Here is a 20,051-nt window from a genome sequence, read left to right on the forward strand (position 1 = left end):
TTAAACAAGCCCGATGGCCGTGGCGCTCTCGGGGGCCGCGGACGACATGCTGCCTGACAACCATCGAACAGCGCCGCGCGGTCGCGATGCGACAGCCCTGAGGTGACCAACACCGAAACACAAGACGGATGCAGCTGGCGGCTTTTATCCTCGCACAGCTTGGTACCTGCGGCATTGCGCGCCCAAGAACACAGAGTTGCGCGTTGGATAGCTCAGTCCACGGGTAGAGCATTCACCTCCAGCTTGGCAGCGACCACGTGCTGGGAGTCGGCACAGGCAGCACTTTCATCCCGATCTGGGCTGTTCGGTCATTGTTTCAATTGTCGCATTTCCCAGCTATTCCTCGGCATTGCTTCTCCCTGTCTATTTCTAGTCCTATCAAACATCTGCAGTCTTGGAAGTCATGGCGGGCCAAGGAAACCGATCTGAAAAACGCCCGAGGAAACACGGCCAGTATCGTGAACTGCCTCAGAGCTCGCTCAGAGCATGAGATACCCGCCGCTTGCGGAGATGGTTTGTCCCGATACCCAGCGCGAACTCTCATCTGAGAGCCACGCCACAATCTGAGCAATGTCGTCACTGAAACGAAACTCAGTTAGCAAGGTTCTTCATGCACGACAGATCGATAGCAGACCACAAGCCCCTCCGTTGTTCCTAGATGTCGGCCGGGAAGACGTGGAGTTGGTGCCTCGGCCTTGCAAAGGGGTACGGGAGGTGGACTTACACTGTGCCACAGCGATGTTGGACAGGCGTCTCCTTCAGCTGCCGCTCTACGAACTCGCTGGGAACGTCACCCAGCATATCAGACTCCGTTGGACTGGGCCCAACAGCATTTACTGTGTGGCCGGCGTGCCCGAGGTCAGCTGCTAAGCCCCTCGTCAATCCCTCCACGGCGGCTTTAGACGCAGAATATATAGCCAAAGACTCGAATGCCTCCCGCGCGCCGACAGAAGACAAGTTGATGATCCTCCCCGGCGCTCTTAAGTACGGCACAACCGCCTTGGTCATTAACAAGGGTGCCCGAACGTTCACGTCGAAGATTGCGGCATAGTCGTCTGCTGTGGTCTCCGCGATGGTCTTCGCTGCTAGCACTCCTGCATTGTTTACTAGTATATCGATATTGTCGCCGAATGCTTCTCGCGTTGCCGCTACTATCTTGTCGGGAGCCTCGATCTGTCTGAGGTCCGCTTGGACGATGGTCGCCTCGCTACCGTTCTTCAGTGCCGCAATTCTCGACGCAACACCCTTGGCCGATGCCTCGCTCTTGGGAGAAGTGAAGACGATGGTAACCTGCAGGTAGCATCAGCCATTGTTGGGTTTGTCTGGGGATGCTCAACCTACTTTGGCACCCCTCCGCGCTAACTCAAACGCCAAGCCAGCGCCGATTCCACGAGAGGATCCAGTGACGATGGCTACTTTGCCTTGCAAAGGGAGTTGAGAAGTCATGGTTGAATGGCAGCGATCTGAGCTGAGGAAAGAGTTGGAAGGGATGGCAGCTGTGGTCGTAGTCGAAGACTAGCGCTGTTTTATACTGTTTAACATCATGGCTTTAGGAGTTACGACGGTTACAAGTTCGGAGAATAGAACGTCATCCGGCGTAGAATTACATTTTGGGGGAGACTAAGACATCTTTCCATAGCTCGATGCTTGCTGTTGCCTGGTAGATGGCCAATAAGTGTACCTGGAAGAGGTGTGAGGATTGCATGCTTGGCTCCGAAACGCCGTCGAACGCCCGAAGCTGGTCGGAATAGTCCCTAAGGAGGCTCGATCCACGTCCGTGAACAGCATTGTCACGCATGGCGGTGAATGACAAAGCTAGTCTACTTTATTCCAGTGCCCACGCTCAATCGCACGATATGGCTAGCAGTGAGCACGGTCGACTCCTCGGAGCTCGGCGGAGGTGTTCGCACGTGATCTGGTTCTAGCTTACATAACCATCGGGGTCTTTCCCGGCGACTAAGCAGTAGCGAAAATCCTTAGCCCGAGTTGAAGTTTCCGCACAGAGACGACTCTCACCGTCTTTTCCACATCATTCACCAAGTTCGTCGGACAGTTACCAGAGCGCTGTTGTAATCCCCCTTTCCCAGATACTTCTAACTGCACAGGTTCCGCTTCCACCTTCTCCCGTCATCTATCACCCTACCACACCTCGGCCCATCACTCGAGAGCCTTAGTTCGAACGAGCATTACTAAGTCGACCATGGCCGGAGTATCAGTGTTGAAAACAGCAAACGACACTGAGCGCAAGTCAGCCCGAGACTCACCCGAGAGGGGCACCAAACGGATAAGTGCGTTCCTCGCAGCCTGCTCTTCTACTCTACCCTGCCCCCAGCTCCACCCTCAACATGCAGACTGCTAAGATAGTGCTTCAACCCGCAGGGACACAATCGCTTCCTCCGCCGGACCTGCCCAAGCTCGTCGCCGAACAGCACGCCCCGATACCCAGCAGCGACAAGGATACGCAGCGGCTAATAGTCGTCCTGTGCAATGCGACGCTCGAGACGTACAAAGCGTCACACGGATCTGGCCGCGGCCCTGGAGGTAGAGAGGAGAAATACAACCTGCTGAACAGTGACGATCACATTGGCGTGATGCGGAAGATGGGTCGGGACATCAGCGAGGCACGGCCAGACATCACCCATCAGGTGCGTCCACCGGGAATCGGCTGCCGCTCACTGATTAACAGGATTTCGTAGTGCCTGCTGACCCTACTGGACTCGCCGATCAACAAAGCTGGCAAGCTTCAGATCTACATCCAGACCGCACGCAACGTACTCATCGAGGTGAGCCCGACCGTGCGAATTCCGCGGACATTCAAGCGGTTTGCTGGGCTCATGGTCCAGCTCCTCCACAGACATCAGATTCGTTCAACCACCTCCAACGAGAAGCTCATCCAGGTCATCAAGAATCCCATCACGGACCATTTGCCCCCCAACTGCCGGAAGGTCACGCTCAGTTTCGACTCCGAAGTGGTACGTGTACGCGACTATATCCAAGGCCTCAACAAGAATGAGAGCATCGCAGTGTTCATTGGAGCCATGGCCAAAGGCAACGACGATTTCGCGGATGCCATCAAGGACGACACCATTGCTATCAGCCAGTTCAACCTCAGCGCTAGCGTTGCATGCAGCAAGTTTTGTCACGCCGCAGAGGACGTATGGGGAGTCATCTAGCCGGCCCGATCAGACCTGGCCTATCCTCACAGGACACGCCGTTTGGCCGCCTATCGTCGATTCGAGCGAATCGGACATCCGGATTACGAGAGAGATTGAGGCACAGGAGTGCACTTTCTAGCGGGACGCGCATCTAGGCTTAGATCGCAACATCGACAGCCGATGCGGTTACTGCTTTTTGTTTTTGAGCGTCTGTCTGAGTTTTCTTTTACAACAAAACAATACTCGGCCTCAACGTCCAAAACCACCCTTCGATGAAGGGCCCTGCGGAGTAATCAACTTGCTCTGCGTCTCCTGTGTCTCCTTTCTTGGCTTGCTGCGCTGGATTTCGCGCGATGGAAGATTGTAGGTGTTTCATTGCGGTTGGTTCCACGAGCCGGCTACGACGCGCTCGTACTTGGAGCTTATCTGGATCCAGCTATGCAGATAGTATAATAGGTAGACCGCTCGGAGCAATATTCGGGGACATGCGGGCTCGACGACGTCAGCCTTCATATATCTGCGAATGAAAATTCTCGCGACCATCCCAACGATGACCCGCGACTTGTCATATCACGTATTCAACATACTGATTACGGCCCCCGGAGCAGCTCCAAGGCTCTCTACAAGACTAGTGCTTCTGCGCATGCGACAAAAGACCTACCTCCAAGGCTGTAGGCGGGAATGCCGCGGCCCGCCGCCTCAGAAGTGGAGAGAACCTCCCAAAAAGAAAAGGCGATTGCATACCCGAGACCCCTGAAGCTTGGCTGGGAGCGAAAGGCGGCAACTTATGAGGCGGACGCTAATTTGCATTGCTGAGGCTGTCCTCGGCTCTGGTCACTCCACGGAGCGCATGCCCTCATACTCTACTGCGTCAGTTTTGTTGCGTAGGCGTCACTCGATATATTGTGCGCGCAGCGCGGCGACAGGTGGCTTACCCAGATCACAAACTTTGCGGCTGCATGCTGCATGAGACAGCCAGATTGATCGCGCGAGCATTGTTCCGGTTGGAGGAGGTTGGAGTTGTGATGTGAGGCGAGAGCCGCACAGATGCCTTCGCGGACTCGGGCCGATGGGAGGCCCAATCCGCTTCATTCGCTTCTGCCACAACTTTAGCTGCATGCGTTGACATGTGGCAGCTCGAGGGCACGACTTAACCACGGCCTCCCGGACAGCCAACAAGATCAGTGGGGCGTGCTAGAGACGGCTTTCCCGCAACGGTATGGAACGCCCTGCTAATTGCTCACGATGGATGTAAACGCCCGTGCCGGATATGGGCGAGTTATAAACCCCAGGTCGTACCGTGACTGTTATTCCAACCCAACATCACGCCTTTCGTGTATCCAGACTACTCTGTGTCTTGCTGCGTATTCAATCATAGCATATTCTTAATCCTCCTTTATCTGCCGCACACATCTTCGTCCTCTCATTTCAGACCCGTTCACCGCCATCTCGGAAAATGCCAGTCTCTCACATCGGTCTTACCGTTTCCCACCTACCAACTTCCTGTTCATTCTTTCTGTCTGCTCTTCAGCCCCTCGGATATCGCTATATTGGACAACAAGGCAACCAGATTGGCCTTGGTATCCATGATGCCGACTTCTTCTTGTGCCAAGAAACGCCTGGGTAAGGGTCCCCATTGATCTTCAGGAGCACTTAGACTAACAAACGGCAGCGTAAAAGCCGGCGCCGCGCACATCGCCTTCACCGCTCCCAGTCGTACTGCCGTTCGAGACTTCTACACCGCCGCCCTGAACGCCGGAGGCCGTCCTAATGGCGCACCAGCCACTCGGAGCGATGAGGATGGTCACTTCAATGCTGCTATCCTCGACCTTGACGGCAACAGCATTGAAGTCGTGTTCAAAAATGGACCCGACCTCAGAGATGACGGGACCGTAATCGAGCATAGTAGAGTCATCACATGGCAGAGGAGTGTTTCGGAGAGCGTCCGTGACGACAGAAGTGTCGCCAGTGCTCGCACAACGCAGACCGCATCGAAGCAGGCTCTTGTCCCTGCAATTACCGAAGCTCTTTCGAAAGCTCCTTCTGTCGTCTCGAAAGCGCCGTCAGCAGCGGGCAGTATGAATAGAAGTGTATCCGCGCCAGTCGCAGTACCTCAGGTCCCTTCTTCAGACGCCGGCGACGGCGCAGCAAAGAAGATCATCGGTACCCTCCTCGGTGCCGCAGCCGGCGCAGCAGTTGCCTACGCCATGGTCAAGAGCGAGCAAGATAGCTCAAAGAAAGAGTCGGAATTCAACGCATTCCAGCAAGCCAAGGCCGCAGTAAAGCAGCTCGCGCAGGGCGCCGAACAACCCAAGCTATCCATGCAAGACCCACAGCCGATCTACGAAACACAACCTAAATCCATACACCGCAACATCAGCGACACCGACTCGCACTACTCGACTGCTCAACGTAGTGCGTATATCCAACGCGCGATCGAGGCTGCCCCGCTGAGCTACCACTCCCCGTCGTACACAACAGTCCCGCCTACCCAGGTAGGAGTACCCCGGGCCATTGAGTATGCCCCTGCATACTCTGTCGCACCGTCGCGGAGTCAGTTCACCGCTCACCGGTCGATGACCAGCCCGGAGCTGATGACGGCGGAGAAGGCGAGGAGTACCGTGTCGAGGGTGCAGAGCGTCGCTCCTAGTACGCTCATTTCGTCTTTCGTACCCGACCAGATCCCGCGGAGGAGTAGCGAGGGAAGCGTTGCATCGCATCGTTCCAGCAGGTCCAAAGCCAAGTCGTCGCATACGCACGCGTCGAGACATACATCGCATTCGAAACACAGTAGTAGTAGAAGTAGAGCGGCTTCCCCTCCTCCACCTTCGCAAGCGCCATCCAAGCCTGGATCAAAAGCACAATCTATTGTTGGCAGTATATTAGGTCGGGATACGAAGTCGAACGTGAGCAAGAAAGACGGCGACTTCATCGACGATCTGGAAATTGAGGAGATCGACGACGCGGATACGGTTGCGCCGAGCGACAGCATATCCAACGCAGGCTCCTCCTCGCGGCGTTCGCACCGCAGCCATCGAAGCAGCAAGCACTCTAGTTCCAGCTCGACCGCCAGCAAACACAGCAAATCCTCCCGCCATTCCCACTCATCCCGCAAATCGCACCGCTCCCGCCACTCAGACTACCACTCCGCCGACGAGGGAAACCCCCGCCTTCCCACCGTCATCTCCGAACCCTCGGACGCGAGTACCGTCAAGCCTGCGAGGTCGAAAGCGAGCGGTAGTGTGAGCAGGAAGGATAGCTTGATGCATGGACAGTACGATGGTATGTTTAGCGGGGACGTGCAGTATGGGGCGGGCACGGTGGCGAGTTTGCCGATAAGAGGCATTACGCCGAGTATGATTAATGGAGGGGAGGAGGCGAAGGGGAGGAGTATGCTTAGTTATGCGATGGGGCAGAAGTTGAGGCCTTTTGAGGGATAGTAAGAGTCAAGCGCAGTGCGAAGAGTTTTGGTCTGTTTCGGAGTTGTGGTCGAATGAGCCTGCATTGGGTGGGGGCCTTTGCGTTGCCTCCTGGTTGTTACGGTCCTGCGTTCGGCTCGCTTTGCATCTTTGGTCTTTTGGTCTCGATCGGCCTTCCTTCCTCCTTCGTCCCTGTTCAGAGATTCAGTTCGGTTACGGTCTTCCATCCATCGTCTTTGGTCTTTTTATCCATCCAATCATCCATCTTCGGCATCGCATTTTGGTTTTAGTCTTCCTTTTTTGCTTTGGTTCATACCTGTTTCCTTCCGTCGAAACAGCGCTGGACGATAGACGGCACATGGGATCCGTAAACTTAGACTACGCATATACTAATCTTCTGGCCTGTCCTTCGGGAAGTTTTTCATGCTTGGTTCTACTCATTTGGTCACTTGTTCTAATGTTTTTGTTGATGTTGCCTGGTGCGGTAGTAGTCTCAGGGACTGTGGCGTTCCTGTTCTGGAGTTTACTTGTAGAGGATGAGAGGTAGGTCTTAAGAAGCTAAGTTCCTTGCCGTTTAATTATATACAACTCTTGGAGACTATCCTTTGTGACAAATTCGTAAGCCTTCTAGGGGAGGAGTAGAGTACTAACCTTCCCAAGCTGTCTGACTAACCCTTCAATCCCAATCCCTGTCCTCTATGGCTCACAGTGAGCGCCCCTCATCTGATTCTCCACCCGCATCATACAACAATACAGCGCACTCACGCCTCCACACCCCTCACAAGGCAGACTCACTATGGTGCAGTACCCGGAGATGTAACGTTTGCGTTTGGAAGTTGATTTGGATTGAGGGCGTGAAAAGAGCCTTGTATCTGATAGGAAAAGGAGTATAAAGTTGGTAGAAGCTATTCACTTGACAGGATGTTAACCGTGCATTCAGTTGACTGGGCATGCAAGGATTGGTCACAGGACCTTAGACGCACCTTCCTTGTAAGCTTTATCCCAAAGACTGAGCGACCTTACTTCACAGGCTACCCCTTCAAACAGCATCGCGAGGAGCTCCTATTTTTTGAGTCACCGATCTGGGTGGTCAGTGCACCAATACTGGTGACTCAAAAAATACGAGCTCCTCGTAGTATCATCGGTTGGCGAGAACATGCACGACTGCGTTCACTACCTCCTGACGTCGGTGCATTCCCTATCCAGTTTGCTTCCGCGCCTTCTGTATTGAAGTTCTTAAGAACTATCGAAATTATTTCCCGAACAGCCAAGCGACCGAGACACCAGCGCCAACCGGCCCTCCACACCGTTGCGATATCGCCGACTCTGTGCACCAACCCAGCCCGCAGGAGCAAAAGCCCAAATCTACATATCGAAATGGCCTGTGAGAAGAATGTGCTTGTCCCGAAAGAGGAGGCCCACAGGTAAGTCCAGCCTCTTGAGTGGTCCTGTCTGCCTTAGACTTTCCCCTTCTCTGAATCCATGCACCTGCAGCTTCCCCCGCTAACGCGCGGCAGCTACCTACCAGATCCCATGATCAAGATACATGTTAGCGAAGGCGACGGATGCAAGACGTTTAACGTACACAAGACTCTTCTCACGTCTCGCTCGCGTTTCTTCGCGAACGCTTTGACGGACGGCACTAGTTGGCGTGAAGCAGAGGATGGAGCAGTCAGATTGCCAGAGGATGATCCCTCCATCTTCACCCTCTACCTCGAAATCCTCTATCACAACCGTATTCCGGTACGAGAGTCCGAAGCAAAAGCTGACCAAGCGGAATGCCAAAAAGACATCAAAGCTCTCCAGCAGGCAGCCTTTGATTCGACACTAAACCAGTACGAGACACTCGGGAAGCTGTATGTCTTATGCGATATGCTCCAGGACGACCGAGCGAGCAATCTTGTCATTTCCGCATTCGTGGAGATATCATCAACGCTAAACCCATACACCAAAAAAAACCACCACCCTGGAAGAGACCCCGTTGGCATCGTCTACCGCAATACGCCAGCGTCAGATCCACTTCGAAAATATCTTACCGAGCTCTATGTCTTTCACGCTGAGGAGCACTGGTTCTCCACTATGTCTGCGAATGACTATCCCGCGGAATTCTTGTTTGATGTCATGGCTGGCATGGCTAGAGCGCGCAGCAAGCCGAGCGCCGCGTCTAGACTCCGTGATGCCTCTAATTATCACCGTAAAATCGAGGGCGAGGAAGATAACGCCGGAAAGGACACTCTCTCCAACTCTGCCTGAAGTGGAAGAGCTACTTCTGGCACGCATCGAATAGGTACGTACAACTCCGCCTACAAGTTATCAACAATTACTGAAAGGAACCAATGAGACGCTGACTTACCCATTAGAAGGGCTAGCGTCGTGCTTATTCGCCGTCACAACCGCAATGCGTGATGGTATTGAAGACATAGAGCTCACCCCGGAGACATGACCGAAGCGGAAGACGTCTTTTCCGACAATGTCGGCGACTTCGAAAGCCTTCAGGCTGGAGTTGGGCAGCGCGCGGTATAGGTAATAAGTCGGTATAATTTGCCATCCAAGTAAATGAAAGATGGTCAAAATAGTGTTTCAGGTTTGCCGCCCCGTGAAGCGTGATTCGAGCTTCTGCCCGCTATTTCTTCTCCCGCATGTGAAGGGTTCTCACACGTACCGTACCTTTGCTCCAGCAAATTCATACTCCATGACCATGCGGAAAATGCCGTTTTAGCGACCCTCGAGAATTTCTACATCCTCTGTGAGACGCTCTGGCATATTGAGTCAAAGGACCTACTTTATATCAGCCTATCTCGAGGCCGCGGAGCATTTTAGCTGCTACCCGGAGGCTCATGGGATTTCTCAAATCTATGACGAGACCATAGAAAACGATCCAATAAGAGAACCTTTCATCCATCTGTACATTGTCCTAGGGGATGTCTACTAGACTCATCTGCTAAAAGGGAATATTCCGGTAGATTTCCTCTTTGATCTTGTTCAGGGCATGATGGAAGAGCGCAGCCGTCTCCGGGACGTCTTGAACTACATATTTCCAAGCCTCGGAGGGCAATGGTAGTGGTGGAGAATCCCCGCCTTTAGCGAGGAAAGAGTCGTAGAGGATGATGGCGCCTGAGGGCTTCGAGGCTCGCGTACGACGAGTTCATGCGGGGAGGAGGGGATACCTAGGGGCTTGTGAAGGCTAAGTGCAGCCGCAAAGCAAAAACGAGAGGCTTTAACATAGCTCTCACTCCAGATTCCCCTTTCTGCGATCGGGTCCTTATATGGCCGTTTCTGCGTGACAAAGATGGTTGTGCTTTTGGGGTCGGAGGACCTCCCGAATTGCGGGACACGGATCAGCCAATCAAGTGCCTGGGCTATATTTAGCCCTACCCCAGCTAATCTTTTGACGACCTCATCCTTCGCAGGGAATCCCGCGAGCTGACTTTACGCCCTTTTGTGTGTAGTTTTAATTATTTCAGTGGTCTTCGATAAAGCATGATGGAGGCAGACTTGCTCGTTGTTGGGGCTGGTACGTTATTTCTTTGAGTTACGTCCCAGCTTGGGCCACAACGCTTATTCCCCTCTTCTCGGTCATCAATCCCCAGTGATATCCCTCGTCCTCTGTACTGGGATCGAAAGCTGTCATCTTCTGGTTGCGATTGGCTTGCGAAGCTGGCACGGATGACGGAGGCATGAAGTGTTGGGACTGTCTCGTGCTTTGGCTGATCCGATAATGTCACGTTCTGATACCCACTTCAGGCCTCTACGGCATCACGTCCGCCGTGACGTATCACCGCCTGCACCCCACGGCACGCATCCTCGTCGCCGAAGCCGCGTCTTCGATTGGTGGGCCATGGGCACCACATCGGATCTTCCCAGGACTCAAGACCAACAACCTATGGGGCACATATCAGAACCCCGACTTCCCAATGGATGAAGCGAAGTTTGGCGTCAAGAAAGGCGAGCATGTGCCAGCTGAGAAAATGACAGAGTACCTGCGCGCTTTCGCCAAAGAGAATGGGATTTCGGATTGTGTGCGACTCAACACGAAGGTAGAAGTCGTGGAGCAGGTTGAAGGAGGTTGGAAGTTGCACTGCCGATCTACTGCTGCAGATGCAGATCTTGATGCAAAGCCATTTACGATCAGCACGGCGAAATTGATTCTTTCGACTGGCCTCACCAATGAGCCGTTTATGCCCCGATATCCGACCTCACCGAGCTTCACACCTACGGTTATCCACTCCAACGATTTCCCAGCCCACTTCTCCGACATCGTTAAGCCAGGCACGCATACCCTCGTCATCGGCGGCGGCAAATCTGCGTGGGATATTGCCTATGCATGCGCTACTCAACCCTCTTCATCCGCCACGATGCTCATTCGCCCATCAGGCAACGGGCCGGTTTGGATGTCTCCATCTCACGTTACGCCGCTGGGTCTGTGGCTCGAGAAGTTGGTGTTCACGCGCTTCTTTGGACTCATGTCGCCTTGTCCCTGGGCAGAATCCTCCGGCTTTGAGGGCTGGATGAGATGGTTTTTCCACGGTACCTGGTTGGGACGCAAAGTCATGAGCGCATTTTGGGGAATTCTAAGCGATGATGTGATCCAGCTGAATAAGTTGAACGAGCATCCCGAGATGAAGAAGCTGAGGCCTTGGAGGGACGCTTTTGAAGTCGGAAACGCACTCAGTATCCTGAACTATCCGACGAATTTCTTCGACTTGGTCAGAGACGGAAAGATCAAGATCGTAGTGGACGAAGTAGATAAGTTAGGCGAAGGCAAAGAGATCCTTTTGAAGAAAGGGCAAAAGTTGGAGGCCGATGCCGTGGTCTGCGCAACTGGATGGCAGCTCGGAGGAAGCCTGAAGTTCAAACCCGAAGGACTGGAGGAAGAGCTTGGTCTGCCGACGAAACGACATCCAGATATCGACGATATCGCGCTCGTCAAGAAAGCCGAGAACGAGCTGTATAATCGCTATCCCTTCCTCAAGACACGCGACACGAGCAGGGTACATCACCCCGATCCCGACCTTCGCCATACGCCAACCGCAGACCCGAATCAGCAGCCATATCGCCTCTACCGCTTTCTCGTTCCTCCATCCGATCTCGAACGGCGCTCTATCGGCTTCGCGGGCGCACTGATGTCGCTCGGAAATGCGTCATGCGCGTATCTGCAATCTCTCTGGCTGGCAGCCTACTTCGACGGCACACTTCCACTTCCTACTACTTCGCTAGACCAGCTGAAGTACGAAACATATCGCGACACGCAGTACTGCGCCGTGCGGAATGCGATGGGATATGGGAACAAGTTCCCTGATCTGGTATTCGATTCACTGCCTTATTTTGATGCACTGATGCGGGACCTGGGGTTTGAGGGGAAGAGAAAGGGGAAGCTGTTGGGGATGAGGAATTGGGGTGCGGAGTGCTTTAAGAGCTATGGACCGGAGGATTATACTGGGTTGGTGGAGGAGTGGGAGGAGAGGATGGGGGATAGAGCGGAGTGGAAGAAGAACGTCTGAATCTTAGATGTGAGTGGGCGTCATGATCTGTTGAAGCGCTGAATGACATGGGTTTCGGAAGCGTTTGTAATACTGTTCCTCCATTCTACAACTCCCATGATGCTTCCAATTTTGTCGGCTGAATATACTACGGAAGTAACCTAGCAGCCTTTTCCTGGTTTTCGTCGAAGTAGATGCAGTCCTATGGCGCAAGTGCCTCAGAGTCAGCCCCACGGCCCACGAACCTATCATGTCCCGCTTATTCCAGGTCGTGATATTTCCTTTTGTTCGCAAGGTCTGTGTCGCGTAGATGAGCGGATTTGTAAAACTCTTTGATGAGATCGGCCATGAACTCGGGATGCCAGTCTGGAGTGTCGAAGAAACGCGTGAGATCCCTTCCGACGTAGAGATCGACCATCAAGCGGCGAGCCAAAGATCCACTCGGTGTGCCGTCGTAGACGACCTTGATGGCCCTCGGATTGGGGAAGTAGCTAATGGTCACGTCTTGCTCGATCCTATCCACGAGCGTGTCCATGATCTTGTTCTTGGCCTTGGAATCCTGGAGCTTTTCTGCGAAGACGTACAGCTTGCAGAGTACGTAGCTTTCGGTTCCGAATTGGAGGGTGACAGGATCGCAGCAGTCATCGGCCTGCGCGCCGTTCTCGGCCTCTACCGCACTGCCCCCTATGTCCTCCTCATATACTTCTTTGAGCTTGTCCTCACTCAGGCTCTTCAGCGGCAGATCCTGACCATAGACAAGATATAGGTATAGGCTGAAGATGTCTGGCTCGTCCTCTGGGAGCTTGATCGACCGGTCGGCGCCTTCTTTCCACCAGTCCTTCAGAGCCGCCTTGAAGAATGCGGAGCGATTTGTGAGCAACGCCACCGGGACAAGATATTCTTTCCGCTCGTCATTCTGGCCGACCTGGACCTTGACTGTCTTGGTGAAGCTTATTGGTGTCAGTAGCTCGTGCGGTGTAGCGAAGAGGCGCGTAAACCCACTCGTAAGCCTTGTTCGGGTCAATCGCCTGAGCTGTGTCTGTAACCATGATAAGGAGATGACAAAAGCTCCAGGTTGTTGTTGGCTGGACGGTGAAGCGAGAAAGAGGAACCAGTCGGGATAGAAATCGCGGAGCTTCGCTACTTTTGTCCATTTTTGTCCATGAGTGAAAACGGGGGAATTTCGGCTGTCAGTAAGTCAAATTTCACAAACCAAGTCGACGCCTAAGCGCCTAAGTTCCGTCTTTCCCGCATAGCGAGTGTTTCGAATTACGACATCATCTAAGTGGGTCGGCTACCACGCGTAAGATCAAGACAACCAGTGTAAGCCTATTCATGTCAAGCCCCAATCATAGCCCCTAAGGCAGTTCGTCGATTCTAGCCTAGTGGTTTGAGCTCAAAGACAGATTCCAAAATACAGCATGGCCCGCTCGCCCATAACCATCTCCCTGGCACATGCGCTCAGTATCATGGTGTTGAGAGCGCCTTGCATGCTTAATGCGCGGTTGCCAACGGTGATATAGCCGTTCACACTATGCTCGCTTCCGCTTTTCGAACGATATCCATGCCTCCTCTTCCTGCTCCTTGTAATAGTCCGGTTGCCTGTAGGGATGGAAAGCGGAATCCTTCTCTCGAGGTATCTTTCGTATGTGGATTGCCTTGTACGCCACATCCCGAAGGAAATCTCCCGGCAGACTTCCATACTCGGAGCACTCCTCTTCTGCTTCCATAATGGCATATGCTCCACCATACCACACGTAGAGATCGACGAGGACTTCGCGACCGGGGCACATGGTCGGTGTATTGCGATACATAATGTTGATTGCGTGTGCGCAAGGAAGGCACGCATTGTCATTGACAGCGTCGTATTCACAACGAAATCTCGATAGGAGTGCTTTGGTCGTGGAGTTCTTGGCTTGGAGATCCTGGAGCTTTTCCGCGAGGACGTACAGCTGACAGAGCGCTACGTATTCATCCTCACAGACCCTAGGCGCTTTACAGACATCAATAAGCATATCCCATCGCGTCTCCATAATCGTGTCGTCTAACCCCGGAACGTGGCCAGCGTATACAAGCTGCTCATAGAGTTCGAAAGCGGTCGGGTCGTCCTCGGGTAGTTTCACGATCTTGTCTTCGGCCTCCTTCCAGCCCTTCTGCATCGCGTTCTTGAAGAATTTGGACCTTGTCGTGAGTACGCCCTCATGGATGACGAAGACTTGCTCTTTCTCGCCGACGAGAATCTTGAGCATGCTGGGCTGTAGTCTGACATTGAGCATTAGCTAAAGATGTAGTTCTGCCGGCCTCAAATACTTGCGCCAGTGCTTTCGACTTGGAGACGTAGGACTCCTTGGACTCCGCCCCATCGTTGTCGTCGTTGGCCATGGTTGAGTTTGGAGTCGTTGTTGCTTTGGCGAAGTACCTTGCCGAGACTTTATTTGGCGCTGGTGCGGGTGGGGAGGGCGGTGAAGGTGAATCGAATTGGGAAAGCGAGACTCACGTGATGAAAGGTCGTCGCGGGCTTGAACAACGAAATCACCTCTGTTGGTGCATCCCAGCATTTTAGAAATCGACTGACCTTTCACATCGTAGGTGACAAACGTTTGCCAACCGCAGTCGGACACCTTCATGGGTTCCACCAGAAGAGTATCAGTGACGAGGCGTACGTCCTTTCCCTAGCATATATAAGCCTTCAAGTCCCACACCATACCAGGCTCAGCTTCATGCAGGCTTCCGTGGGGCCAATCTCAGCCGCAGAGGTTTCTTGATCCCTCCCTTCGGACCGCTAGCGAAGAGTCAGCTCGCGCCTAGAATCCAACAAGGAATAGCAATCCTACCCGCTCCTGCTCATACCATTCTCTTCCCTCCTCGCTCCGTCCGTCGCAATATCTTCCAAATAACCCTCTACCTTAAAGCTATATTCCGGCCTTCCCGTCATCTCAAACATTAAACCTGCGCGCGAGAGCATACACGTACTCCGGCGGATACGCATTCTCACAGTTCTTCTTGACTTACTGCCGTGCCATGGAACGCGAACATGTCGACTAATAGCGCTCTTGCGGGACTGTGCCGCGGGGTCCCTTCGTAGATCATGGTGCCGACCGTGGATGAGGGGAGATACGCCCACCTGCGCATTCAACGGCGGACCATGGTAGAGCGTTTGCAAACTGATAGCGCACCGTGGAAATTACTCAACAATTTTTCTGTTCCAGGGTCAAAACTCGGGAGCAACTTTCCTCTACTCTTCTCGACTCTAATATACCTTACCTTGCTCTTCCTTTGTGCAGCAGCTCGAACCCGCAGCCATGGATCGCCGCAAAGAAATGCGCACCGATGCGTCCGCTGCATTACAGCTGTCCATCACTGAATCCCTCAGGAACCTCTACCTTGGAATTTTAGCGTACATCTTTGGGGACCAAGAGATGTCTAGCGTCAAGCCTGAAATACTCCTGAACCGAATGCTCTCCACGAAATCGGCCATCTCAACAACCTCTATCTGCACCGATAAGAATCAGTGGGCTCGCGATGGCATCGGAGAGAAAGTTTTCACGACAGTCGGGCAAGGACAGTGCGGTACCGTGTATGCACTTCGAGGGACCACGATGGTTATCAAGCTGCCAAACTCTCCTCAAAAATCAGACCAGCTATTCAACGATTTCCAGATTCACTCCGCAGTGAAAAATGCTTTCACCTCTCTGCCTGCAACGATGCGCACCAGCTACAATATCAACATCCCCGAGGTGAAAATGTGGGTGGATCCCGTGGCCTCCCATTTCTGGTCTGAACATGCGTCTATGTTCCCAGACACCGAGAATTCTGTCGATGTTCCAAATTATGGCCTAGTTACAGAACGTATCTTTCCGCTACCTCTCCCTGTCCGGTCTGCCATCGTGGATACATTCTGTCCGAAAGAGATCAAGAAACAGAAGGACAAGTTCCTCAAGATGCCGGAGAATAAGGATTGTCTCGTCCGACTTTATCTGGGTAGATATCGGAAGGACAGTCCCATGACCCCCGAAAATGTCCGGCTTCGTAACTTCCCACTGCATATCGACGAGATGCAGTACCTCAAGCTCGACGTTGAAATGTTCGCAAAGATGATAGCACAAGCACTAGCGGTTCTGCATTGGAAGGTTGGTGTGGACGCGAACGACATCGAATTTGTTCTTGGGAGCACCCCAGAGATAAGTCCGGCACCATCAGCTACAGAGATTCAGAATGCAGGAAAAGACACCTCGGCTGCCTACTATGTTTCGGACTTCAAACACCGGACGGTGTCAATGTGGCTTTTGGATTTCAACCTGTGTGCGAAGTTCAGCAAGGACCCTTCAGGCCTAAAGAAGATCGTGGACGGTTTCTGGTGGAACGATCCCTACTATCCTCGTCCTAGTGACAAGTTGTGGGACGTGTTCGTAGAGCACTACCTGGGGATCAGTTATGAGTTCAACAAGACTACTATGCCGAAGGCATTCATCGACGAGGTAGTTGAGGTTGGCAAGAAGCGTGCAGCGGGTGGCTTATTTGCATAGAAATGGCACGGCGAATACGTAGAGGCGGTATAGTTTCTCATATGCTTTGTCGATGGCAGGGACGACTTTGGCCTCTTCCTCGTTGGGAGGGAGGGAATCTGGAATTGCGGGGATTTTGCCTGTCTGGATCTGTTCGGTTTTTGTAGAATATATAGAAGAACTATGCCGTCTTGCCCCTCTTTCCAACACTTCAACGCGGCCTCGAAGAAGGGGGAACGGCGGATAAGTGCGTCATGGTGGACGAGGAAATCTTTCTGTTCCTGCCCTTGACCGACGGTGATAGTGATGATCTTGTCGAAGCTATTATGTCCTGTCAGCTCTGGAGTTCCCGCGCCTCAGACGTGGTAAACCTACCTCAACCGACTCGACTCGGTGATCAGAACGTCTTCGGAGTCGAGCATGACGTTCTTCCCTGACGAGGACCGTAGGTTGTTTTGAAGTGGAGAGTGAGGGAGTGGGCCATCCAAGAGAGTGGTTAACCGTGCGTTTATAAGTCAGGTTTACCGTGGCGCAGCCTTTCCAATCAAGCGCTCCTCTCCGCGACTGAGTCGATATGCTATTCACCTTCGCCTGCGCCCTTTCGCCAGCGATGACTCGTGTAAAGTTTGCGAAAGCGTCACCCTTCAGGCAGCCACGCTTTGTCGGTCGCAAGCTCTTTTCTGTATATAAGACAAACTTTTCTTCCTCATCGCACCGACACTAGGCAACCTCCGCTCGCCATCTCTTGCAACCGCCCTTCTTCTACCCTCGACTTCCCTTCATACCATCTAGAAAGGAACCTCGAGCATGTCTCCAAACACAACTGGCCGCGGCACGATCGTGATCTCGGACAAAGAGCTTGTGAAGTGAGTCTTTATCTGCAGCAATATTAATATAGCGCTAACTCCCCCGTGTCAGCTTCAGCAACGACCTCTTCAAAATCCTAGTCGGGCCTAAGGATGCACCGGAAGAGTTCCATCTCCACGCCTTCTACCTCACCAACCGCAGCGCCTTCTTCCGCGCCGCCATCAACGGAAACTGGAAAGAGAGCGCCGAGCGCACCATCAAGCTCCCCGCCGAAGAACCCCACGTCTTCCGACACTACCTCTCTCTGATATTCTTCAATAAATTGCCCATCAAGCCCGAAGTCGACGCTGGCTTGTTGATCGGCAACGCCATGGACACCGTCTACCGCCGCCTCTTCAATCTCTACATCCTCTGCGACCGCCTGCAAGACATCGCCGCTAAGAACGTCATAATAACTGCCTGCGTCGAGCAAGCCAACAGCAAACCCGGCAACGACGACTCCCACTTCTTCCCCGAGCCCGAGGAAATTAACATCATCTATGAGAACACGGCTGGCGACTGCGGAATGCGGCGGATGCTGGTTGATATGTGGGCATACACTCGCTGTGGAGTGGAGGGGAATGAAGCGGGAAGGTCTTTGAGGGGAGAGGAGCGGTTCAATCTGAGTTTCCTTTTTGAATTGGCGCGGAGGATGGCTAATCTGGTGGAGACGAAAGAGCTCGTGGACGTTAACTGGTGCGGATGTCTTCTTAGTGCCCCGAAGTATCTGGAGGGCGAGCCCGGTAAGGTGGAGAGCGAGGAGAATGATGTGGCTGCTGAGAGCGACGGATATAAAGCGGAAGCTGGTGCAGGTGCGTGATAGGTCTCTACGGGATTGCGGATGCAGGGCGGGTGTGGAGAAAAGACCACATTTTATCCTTCGGCCTTGTTAGAGGACAATGGGAATATGACGTATACAATGAGTAAGACAAAAGATTTGAACATACCACCGTGCCAACTTTGCCATCAAACAACTTCCCAGCCTTCAGTGTCCCGACTCCGTGCAGTCATTGGCGTGGTAGGGCTCAACATCGCGTCCACCCAACCCTCCTCTTCCTCCTCGGCTTCCACTTGAGTGTCACACTCCTCCCTTAAGTTTGGCTTCTTCCGCGACTTGGAAAGCACCCTCTGCACCTTTGACACCTTCCGCAGGTGCACTTCTGTTCGCACTTCCGGCTTCTGTGGCATATCCTCATCTTCTTCATCTTCCCACTCCCCTGCGTCGTCACCTTCCTGCACTTCTTCCCACACCGGTCCCGCATGTCTGCTGTGAACAGTGCCAGTCCAGCTTGTTGTGATACTCGTTCCTTCTCCCATTTCAACAACTTCTTCACCCCTCATAACCAACTCTTCTTCCGTCCCTTCAACATCTGTTCCAAATCCCAGACTTTCCAAGAACCCTTCCAAGTCCTCACACTCCTCCACATCCCCTTGCACCGGATCCCGCGCCACGCAGACACTCACAACCCCCTCCCTCAACAAAATTCCAAACATCCTTGCTGCCTCGCCCAATCTCTCATCCCACAGATTCAGACAGAGCGTCTCAAAAGACGGTAAGTAGTGCTGAGCGAAGTTGGCAAGGTTCGCATAAGCCAACACGACGTCCTTCGCACTACAATCTTCTTCATGCGGCTGCGCAATGAGCGAGAACATAGTAACGTGCTCGCGAGCGAAGTGCGAGAGTCGAGAAAAGAACGCCTGCGTGGCATACGCCTGGTACCTTCCGCGTGGACAAGGACCACTAAGAAACAGGAAGTTGCGCCCTCGATACAGCAGCGGCACCGCTTCCCGATACACCATCTTACACGTCGCCAGCACACTCGCATGCGGCCGTCGTCCCAACTCCTCTTGACTCGCCGGACGCAAGAAATTAATCGGGCCCGGATTCGCATACGACGCCGGCGAGAGAACCCACAGGTCCTCTCTACTGCTCTTGAACCGCACTTCGGGGCCGACGCATTTGTAGCGCACGTAGATGTGGTCTTCCGTGCGCACGTTGTGAGTGCGCGGGTGGTGTTCGCGGGGACAGCGGCAGAGGTCGATTTGCTGGATGCCGGCGAAGGTGGTATTGCTGGGGTGTTCGAGCCATGGCCATTCGAGGGTGTAGTTGATGGTTGTTACGTCGTCGTCGGGGTGGGGGGCGAGGAGGTGTGCGTATATGCGTTGACGGATGGAGGATGGGAGGGCCAGGAAGGGAGACGAAGAGGAGCGGGCTGAGGCCATGGAAGCCTGAAATAGATTGAAACCAGACGGAAGAACGGTAGAGTGGGTCGGAAGGACCAAAGAACAGGCAGCAGATATTGCTAACCTCGATGGAAACCCGATAGATCAAATGTCGCGAGATATGTACCGGAGATGTGAAGCAATCCGCGTCTCGTGTAACCGCTCAATTAAAGCAACAAACCTACACGTCATGCATACCGACCGCTCTTTCCAGGCACCAGAATACGTTATGAGTGACCAAAAGGGGTTATTGACGATTGCCTAGTTTCTAAATTAGGCGTTGGAATGCTTAGAAGCTGAGATGCGGGTAAGATGACTGCGCGCATGGGCGCGTGAGCCTTGAGCAGCCACGAAATGTGGCGCATGTGGCGGTGCGGTCGGGGCGATATAGGACAAATGCGATTGGTGGTCGGTGAGCGCGAG

At 53.3% G+C, this 20,051-nt stretch overlaps 9 protein-coding genes across 9 annotated transcripts; 6 read left to right on the forward strand and 3 right to left on the reverse strand.

Moving 5' to 3' along the window:
• Window positions 1–314: 314 nt before the first annotated feature.
• Window positions 315–1,680, reverse strand: BU26DRAFT_524677 (NAD(P)-binding protein). Its single transcript, XM_033830338.1, has 3 exons — window positions 1,342–1,680; window positions 725–1,290; window positions 315–579 (listed from the first exon to the last, which is right to left on the reverse strand). The coding sequence occupies exons 1-3, from the start codon at window positions 1,444–1,446 to the stop codon at window positions 480–482; spliced, it is 771 nt and encodes a 256-aa protein (XP_033677041.1). The 5' UTR covers window positions 1,447–1,680; the 3' UTR covers window positions 315–479.
• Window positions 1,681–1,985: 305 nt separating this feature from the next.
• BU26DRAFT_164157 (Nep1-domain-containing protein) lies at window positions 1,986–3,426 on the forward strand. The gene is made up of 4 exons (XM_033820183.1): window positions 1,986–2,040; window positions 2,106–2,288; window positions 2,380–2,645; window positions 2,697–3,426. Exons 2-4 carry the CDS (start codon window positions 2,201–2,203, stop codon window positions 3,171–3,173), a joined length of 831 nt encoding a protein of 276 aa, XP_033677042.1. The 5' UTR covers window positions 1,986–2,040; window positions 2,106–2,200; the 3' UTR covers window positions 3,174–3,426.
• Window positions 3,427–4,443: 1,017 nt separating this feature from the next.
• BU26DRAFT_164160 (uncharacterized protein) lies at window positions 4,444–6,764 on the forward strand. Its single transcript, XM_033820184.1, has 2 exons — window positions 4,444–4,778; window positions 4,828–6,764. Exons 1-2 carry the CDS (start codon window positions 4,612–4,614, stop codon window positions 6,593–6,595), a joined length of 1,935 nt encoding a protein of 644 aa, XP_033677043.1. The 5' UTR covers window positions 4,444–4,611; the 3' UTR covers window positions 6,596–6,764.
• Window positions 6,765–7,776: 1,012 nt separating this feature from the next.
• On the forward strand, window positions 7,777–8,861 carry BU26DRAFT_468013 (uncharacterized protein). Its single transcript, XM_033825275.1, has 2 exons — window positions 7,777–7,998; window positions 8,092–8,861. Exons 1-2 carry the CDS (start codon window positions 7,952–7,954, stop codon window positions 8,825–8,827), a joined length of 783 nt encoding a protein of 260 aa, XP_033677044.1. The 5' UTR covers window positions 7,777–7,951; the 3' UTR covers window positions 8,828–8,861.
• A 1,130-nt stretch (window positions 8,862–9,991) lies between these two features.
• Window positions 9,992–12,262, forward strand: BU26DRAFT_524682 (flavin-binding monooxygenase-like protein-like protein). Its single transcript, XM_033830339.1, has 2 exons — window positions 9,992–10,088; window positions 10,319–12,262. The coding sequence occupies exons 1-2, from the start codon at window positions 10,058–10,060 to the stop codon at window positions 12,073–12,075; spliced, it is 1,788 nt and encodes a 595-aa protein (XP_033677045.1). The 5' UTR covers window positions 9,992–10,057; the 3' UTR covers window positions 12,076–12,262.
• A 51-nt stretch (window positions 12,263–12,313) lies between these two features.
• BU26DRAFT_439443 (uncharacterized protein) lies at window positions 12,314–14,330 on the reverse strand (the record flags this gene model as incomplete). Its single annotated transcript, XM_033824341.1, has 2 exons — window positions 12,314–12,721; window positions 14,112–14,330. The coding sequence occupies 2 exons, from the start codon at window positions 14,328–14,330 to the stop codon at window positions 12,314–12,316; spliced, it is 627 nt and encodes a 208-aa protein (XP_033677046.1).
• A 1,026-nt stretch (window positions 14,331–15,356) lies between these two features.
• On the forward strand, window positions 15,357–16,580 carry BU26DRAFT_584940 (uncharacterized protein; the record flags this gene model as incomplete). Its single annotated transcript, XM_033834620.1, has 1 exon — window positions 15,357–16,580. One exon carries the CDS (start codon window positions 15,357–15,359, stop codon window positions 16,578–16,580), a length of 1,224 nt encoding a protein of 407 aa, XP_033677047.1.
• Window positions 16,581–17,523: 943 nt separating this feature from the next.
• On the forward strand, window positions 17,524–17,979 carry BU26DRAFT_402818 (uncharacterized protein; the record flags this gene model as incomplete). The annotated part of the gene is made up of 1 exon (XM_033822822.1): window positions 17,524–17,979. A coding segment is annotated over one exon (456 nt), but the record flags the coding sequence as incomplete, so codon positions are not given.
• A 284-nt stretch (window positions 17,980–18,263) lies between these two features.
• On the reverse strand, window positions 18,264–20,022 carry BU26DRAFT_164254 (uncharacterized protein). Its single transcript, XM_033820185.1, has 2 exons — window positions 18,353–20,022; window positions 18,264–18,283 (listed from the first exon to the last, which is right to left on the reverse strand). The coding sequence occupies exon 1, from the start codon at window positions 19,626–19,628 to the stop codon at window positions 18,372–18,374; it is 1,257 nt and encodes a 418-aa protein (XP_033677049.1). The 5' UTR covers window positions 19,629–20,022; the 3' UTR covers window positions 18,264–18,283; window positions 18,353–18,371.
• Between the last annotated feature and the right edge of the window lie 29 nt (window positions 20,023–20,051).

This window comes from Trematosphaeria pertusa, assembly GCF_010094035.1.
Source record: "Trematosphaeria pertusa strain CBS 122368 unplaced genomic scaffold BU26scaffold_21, whole genome shotgun sequence".
Lineage (NCBI taxonomy): Eukaryota > Fungi > Ascomycota > Dothideomycetes > Pleosporales > Trematosphaeriaceae > Trematosphaeria > Trematosphaeria pertusa.